A 6,638-nucleotide genomic window follows, 5' to 3' on the forward strand; every position below is an offset into this window, starting at 1 on the left:
ATAATAACTATTAGTTATCATTGTTTTAATCTAATGACTAATGTCTAAGAATAAAAAACTTATAACGTTGTATGAATTGAAATTGAAGTATAAATATAATGTACATATAAAATTCGATATTCAAAATAATGACTATTATTAATTTATATGATTTTTGAAAAATTGACTATCATTTTTATTAACTTAGAAAATGATTTCAAAAGCATAAACCACAAAAAAAATATTTTTTTCAAGAAATAAGTAGATTTTTTAATCTTTTACACTTTCCTATTTTTTGTAATTTCAAAATACGAGTATTTTTTTTATTCTCTTAGGCCATCCGTTACACCCACCACTAACCACTATAGTGGTGGGTGACACATCACCACCATATTCCCTACCACTAACCATGAGATACCTACCACTAAACATAGACGTGACAAACGTGTCGTGTCGTGTCGGGTTCGTGCCGTGTCAAGACATTAAACGGGTTGAGAGTGCTTGACCCTAACCCGACCCGTTTAATTATCGTGTCGTGTCGTGTCAACCCGTTTATTTTCGTGTCGATTTCGTGTCGGGTTTCGGGTTAAGGTTTAAACCTTATAAATATGTTGTGTCATGCCGGGTTGAAACATTTTAAAGGTTGAAAAGTAAGACTCATGGATAGGGATGAGCAAAAGGACCGAATCGGCCGGAACCGGCCCGAACCGGACCCGACCCGGGAACCGGCTTCGGCCAAAATCAAGAACCGAACCGGCCCGGCGGTTCTACCGGTTCCGGTTCCGGGTCCGGTTTTTGCCGGTTTTTCGATTTTGGAACCGGCTACCTCCTATTTTTGCCAAACACATTTAGAGATGATTTTTCTATGATTGTGATGACTTTTATGATCTAATAATAAATAAACGATCGACTTAACTTGTTTCTACGTAGGTGCAATTCTAAATGTCACATGAAACTTGTTTTTTTCTTCTTTTTTACAACGAGATACATGATATATGTGACAATTTAAATAACATAGTTTTTTTATAGTAAGTATTTAGACAATAATGACTATTTATTTGTTTTTGAGGTTACAGATCAATCACCGACTTTATCAAGTACTACTGGAAATGGCTCCAGCAATAATGTGGTCAAAGTTATGTTATCAATAGTGGGTTTTTTTTTTGTTTTATCGATCGTGGTTTTTTTTTGTTACGTCCAACTCCAAAGTGTAAGTTCTAGTAGTCTAGTAGAAGTTCAAGTGACAAAGGCATGGCCGCATGGGGTTTTTTGTATCCGGTCCGGTTCCCGGTTTTGGGCCGGTTCCAACGGCCGGTTCTTACCGGGTCCCGGTTCCAAATATTCACGAAATTATAGTATAGGTACCGGCCCGACCGGTTCCATCGGGTACCGGTTCCGGGACCGGTTCCGGCCGGTTCCCCGGTCCTTTTGCTCATCCCTACTCATGGATGAAAAAAACTGAAAATGTGAAATGCTGGAGTTGGGAGGTGGAACGGAAAAAAAAATTATACTCCCTCAATCCCATATTTATTGTCCATTTTTGACTTTTGAAGTTTTTATTTTTTTACTTTGACCTTAAATAGTTTTATTTGTGTTATAAATTACTTGATAAACTTATAACAATGAAAAAGACATTTAAAACACAATCCATTCATATATTTTGCATTAAGTGTTATATATCAAAAACAAAAATATTTAAGGTCAAATTTGAAGAATAAAGACTTCATCAGTCAAAATTGAACAATAAACATGAGACAGAGGTAGTGGTAAGTTTAGAAAGAAAAATGGAAAGAGTTAAGAGTTAGGATGCAAATGAGACAGGTAGTGAGGAGGAGTAAAATTAAGTACTTTGAATGTTTGAATTTTACTTCTAATTCTTGAATTTGGGTCACTACAAATGTATAATATTGAAAATATTATATATATATATATATATATATATATATATATATATATATATATATATATATATATATATATATATATATATATATATATATATAAATTAAACGGGCCATCTTCGAGTTGAAAGTCTTGACCCTAACCCTACCCGTTTAATTATCGTGTCGTGTCGTGTCAACCCGTGTACATAAACGGGTCAAAATCTCTGACCCTAACCCGCTAACTTTGTGTCGGGTTCGTGTCGGGTTGTCGTGTCGTGCCAGATTTTGCCAGGTCTAACTAAACACACCACTCCACCTCATTTTTTAATTAAATTTAATTTAAAAATACATTAAAAACATATAATTTTTTTAAATACTAATTATAAAAATAAGTTATTCAATAATAATAATAATAAGAATAATAATTTAAATAAATCAAATTACTTAAATAATTATGAAATATAAATCCAAGGTTTATTTTGTCATGTTAGAAATTATTTATGTTAAAGGATTTCTGGTCAGGGGTGTTTTCTATCAATGGACTATATCTCAGGGATAAAAGTTGCCAATACTTACAAACTATGTCTTCTTCCCCAACAAAAATACCCAACTCGCACACACTCATTTTCTCTGTTTTTGTTCTTCAAATGAGCAATCCAACCCCGTTGGTCATTTCGATTCGTGATGCCCACCACTGAAGACAACGAGCATAGAGGCCCACGATGGTTCGGGTTAGTGTGCACGGACCACGGTCGTGGCCGGCTAGACAACGAGACCCACCGTGGTCTGTATATCGGTTGGTCTTATCATGGGTTGGTAGACTATAATAGGTTGTGTGTCAAGATTATCTTTTATTGTCAAATTGAGCACCTCTAAATATAAAACAATATATAATTTGTGAAGTAATGAAGGGGGCTAAATTGGCATTAAAAGAAACTTAGTCTGTGAAGGTATCTAGGGACTAGGGTTGGGAAAGAGGGGACAAAGTTCAAAGTCTAGGGACTAATCCTTAAAAATTCGTCCATAACCCTTAACGGCTTAACCCCACCCCAACCCACCCCCAAGAAAAAGTTCAAAGTCTGGAACTAAAAAAATAAACTTAATTTGCGAAGATTGAAGATACCTCGTGAAGTTTTTTTTTTTTTTTTTTTTTTCCGACTGCTCTTCCTAGCCTTTACGCACGGATTAATGGAGTAAACTCAAAATCGATCCTTTGGAGTTGCATCGCTCGACAGCAGCATAGAAAGAAAAAAAAACGGCGAGTTAGGGTGGAGAAGGGAAGAACGAACCGAGAAGAGAGGGGGGAAAGAAGGGGCTGCACGTGTCGATTCTTGAAGGTGTGTTGAGGCTGCGAAATCGACTCATACAATCCGTTAGTTCCTTGCTTTAACTCGTCTTTTTATTTTATTGTTTCAATTGCTAGTGATTGGATTCAAGCAATCTCATTCTTCTTACTTCCAATCCTTGAGATTTTATGTGATTAATCCCCAGCCACGTTTTGTGTCTTTGATGGGTGATGGCTGTCAAAATATTGTTAAGAACACTCTCATATATGTGGTCATTGTTGAGTAAGGATTGGTTAGAATTGTAGATTAATTGTCTTATCTTTTTTCTTTGGTGTCTTCGATCATGATTTCTTTTGCTCCAATTCTCATAGATTCTTGCTTGATGTTTTTCTATAAAAAAGCCATGTTTTGAACCCTCCAAAAGGTCTTCAAAACAGTCCCTAAAGGTCTTTATATGTGGCTTAACGCCGGAGGAAACTCAAGCCCTTAATGGTCTTTTTTCTTTTAGCAATGTACTTTATTTTTTCCTTAAAAACAATGTACTTTGGATCATGTTTTGAGATTGAAATTGTCCTTTTGACTCCTTGAAATTTTGATGGATTTGTTTTGATAACAAAGTAACATTGGTGATGCTTTCATAATATTTAAAATAAGACTTTCACTAACGTATCTTGTCAAATGAACGTTTTTTAAAAAAAAATAGGTGAAAAATCACGGTGTTCCAGTATCCACCCAATGAGCTGGTCATCTTGCCCTTTTTGCTCCCAACAAGTTCTTTCAACAGAACTCGAAAGGTATCAATCTTTTAGCACCACTTGTTAGGGTTTTGAGTCGGGGTTAACAGGTTGTGCTTCTTGTTTTTATGCTTGTAATGTAGGCACGCCAACAATCACTTTGAGGATGAAGATTTAGCTAAGGATTTCCAGTTGGCAAAGCACTATCATGATGAAGATATTCCCTTCGATTTGCCACATCATATTGCGGTTTCCTCATCTTCTCATCTTCCACATCCCATACTTCGGTAATGTTTTCCTGAATTGATTATAAAAACAAATTGTTTTTACCCTATGACAGGTTCCCATGCAAGTGAAACCAAAAAACAATTGTGAGGCGAAGCATGGTTTTAGTTCTATAATGGAGATGTTAAAGGATTGTTTGGAGTGCGACAATGGTACTAATACTAGTATATTATGTGGACACGTTGATCATTTCCAAAGTGTAGAGTTTGAAGATATCGGGTGGGGTTGTGGGTGGCGTAACATCCAAATGCTTAGCTCTCATTTAGTTAAGCAGAGGCAAGAAGCAAAGGAGATTCTATTTGGGGGAGATGGATTTGTGCCTGATATCTTGTCACTCCAAAGATGGCTTGAAATTGCATGGGAGAAAGGGTTTGATACAGCAGGGGCAAATGATTTTGATCAAAAGATATATGGGAAACAAACTTGGATTGGTACCACCGAGTGTGCTGCTCTTTTCCGCTCTTTTGGGCTTCGTGCCAGAATTGTAGATTTTTCTTCTGCTTCAAGATTATCAAGTGATGTTAGTGGTAACAAGAAGAGGAAGTCAACCCAAGTTACAACTGGACCAATGGATAAATATCTAAATACTGCATCAACTTCCAGTTCCAGTAGTAAATCTAATAATGACAACAAATTTTTGGGAGTCAAGGGTAGTCAACTTCTTGCCAATTGGGTTTGGTCTTACTTTTCTGACAATAATAATAATAATAATAATAATAATAATAATAATATGCCCACACCCATGCCCACCAAACCAAAACCAGGCTGCAACAGAGTTGTTGTCACAGATAAAGCGTAATAGTTTCAATCTTATATTTATTACAAATTTACTTATTTACATTTACAATACAAAATAAAATAATGATGGATTCATTTCGAAACTTATTGTGTAGGCCCTTGTATTTCCAGCATGATGGACATTCAAGAACTATAGTTGGAATTCAGTTGAAAAGTCTTCCAAATGGGATGCACCAACACAGCCTACTGATTTTAGATCCTGCTCACGTAAGTACATGCTTTATTTATTTATTTATTTACAATCATCAAATGCATTAAGTTAAAAGGAAACACAACCTTAGTTGGTCTCGTATACAGAAGTAGTATTCAGTTATTTTCCAGAAGATGTCATGTGATATCATACATATTGCTTGAATGTTATGAAATAAATGCATTTAATTATTTTAATTAAGATGAATTTTTCTTGTAATTGCTGCCAGAAAACAAAAGTTTTGGAAACTTGTCTGAGCAAGAAAGTTGGATGGCAAAGATATATAAAAAGAGGGGTTCACACTCTGAAGAAATCGGACTACCAGGTAATAATATATATATATATATATATATATATATATATATATATATATATATATATAAAATAAGCTGACATTATGATGGTATTGGTTTTGTTTCAGCTGTGTTATATGGATCATGGAATTGCCACTGAGGCAGAGATGGAGAAGCTTAAGATCTTGGATAGTACCCGTTTTGAATTTTAAAGGGATGTGTTTGTTGTTTCTTGTCTGCAGATTACTATTTAAAAAACAGCAATAGTAAGAAGATACTCTATCCAAATCACATAAAAATTGTTAACTGATAAGGGCATTTTGATGATGGAAAGTGGAAAGTTAAAAAAGTACAAGGGGAGGATGTAGTAGTGGCTTGTGAAGAAACTCATTCTTATACTCAGAAGAAACTCATTTTAAGATTACAAGGGGATGATGTAGTAAGGGCATTTTTTGTTTGGCAGGATTACAAGGGGATATGTATTTATTTTGGGACCCTTTTTGTAATTGTTTTTCTCCCACAATGAACTTTTCTGTAAAAAAAAATCTTGCTATGTGACTGCATCTGTCATGTATTTTTACCATAGGAACCAAATCTATAAATATTTTCTGCCACAAGAATGTTTCTGTAATGTCCATCATAGGGACCATTTTATAAAGATATTAAGCCATATGAACCGTTTTTGTAATGTATTTCTGCCACATAGACCATTTATGTAAATATTTTCTTTCACATGTACTGTTTGTATAATGAATTTCTACCATATGGACCATTTTATAAAGAAATTATGCCATAGGGGGACTGTTTCTGTAATGTATTTCACTCACAGGGACCATTTATGTAATCATTTTCTGCCACGAGACTGTTTTGGAATGTATTTTTGACACATGGACCATTTTTTGGTAACTGTTATGATGGTTGGGACTGGAGTTAGGGCTTCTCAAGGTGTTGGTATAAAAAGAAGGAAAGCATTAGAAAAGGCACTTAAGGTCATTTATTTTTTGAACACTTACATTTTAAAAACATCAAAACTTTTTCTGATTGTTTGGGACTAAATTATGCACAGGTCAATTGTATTGTGTTTCATAAAACTGATTTAGAAGAAATGTTAGGCTTAGAAATTAAATATTAAATATCTTTGATTTTTTTTTAAACAACAATGAAATCTTCGTTGATGTTCGATGATTTAT

The 6,638-nt window shown here is 34.7% G+C and overlaps 1 protein-coding gene across 1 annotated transcript; it reads left to right on the top strand.

Annotated features, from left to right (window-relative positions):
- The first annotated feature begins 2,966 nt into the window (after positions 1-2,966).
- On the top strand, positions 2,967-6,136 carry LOC145134499 (Peptidase C78, ubiquitin fold modifier-specific peptidase 1/ 2). Its single transcript, XM_079069335.1, has 7 exons — positions 2,967-3,234; positions 3,852-3,942; positions 4,026-4,131; positions 4,223-4,962; positions 5,061-5,172; positions 5,385-5,480; positions 5,577-6,136. The coding sequence occupies exons 2-7, from the start codon at positions 3,884-3,886 to the stop codon at positions 5,658-5,660; spliced, it is 1,197 nt and encodes a 398-aa protein (XP_078925461.1). The 5' UTR covers positions 2,967-3,234; positions 3,852-3,883; the 3' UTR covers positions 5,661-6,136.
- Positions 6,137-6,638: the final 502 nt, after the last annotated feature.

The sequence above is a fragment of the Lactuca virosa genome, chromosome 8, assembly GCF_052849685.1.
Source record: "Lactuca virosa cultivar CGN04683 chromosome 8, Lactuca_virosa_CGN04683_v6, whole genome shotgun sequence".
Classification (NCBI taxonomy): domain Eukaryota; kingdom Viridiplantae; phylum Streptophyta; class Magnoliopsida; order Asterales; family Asteraceae; genus Lactuca; species Lactuca virosa.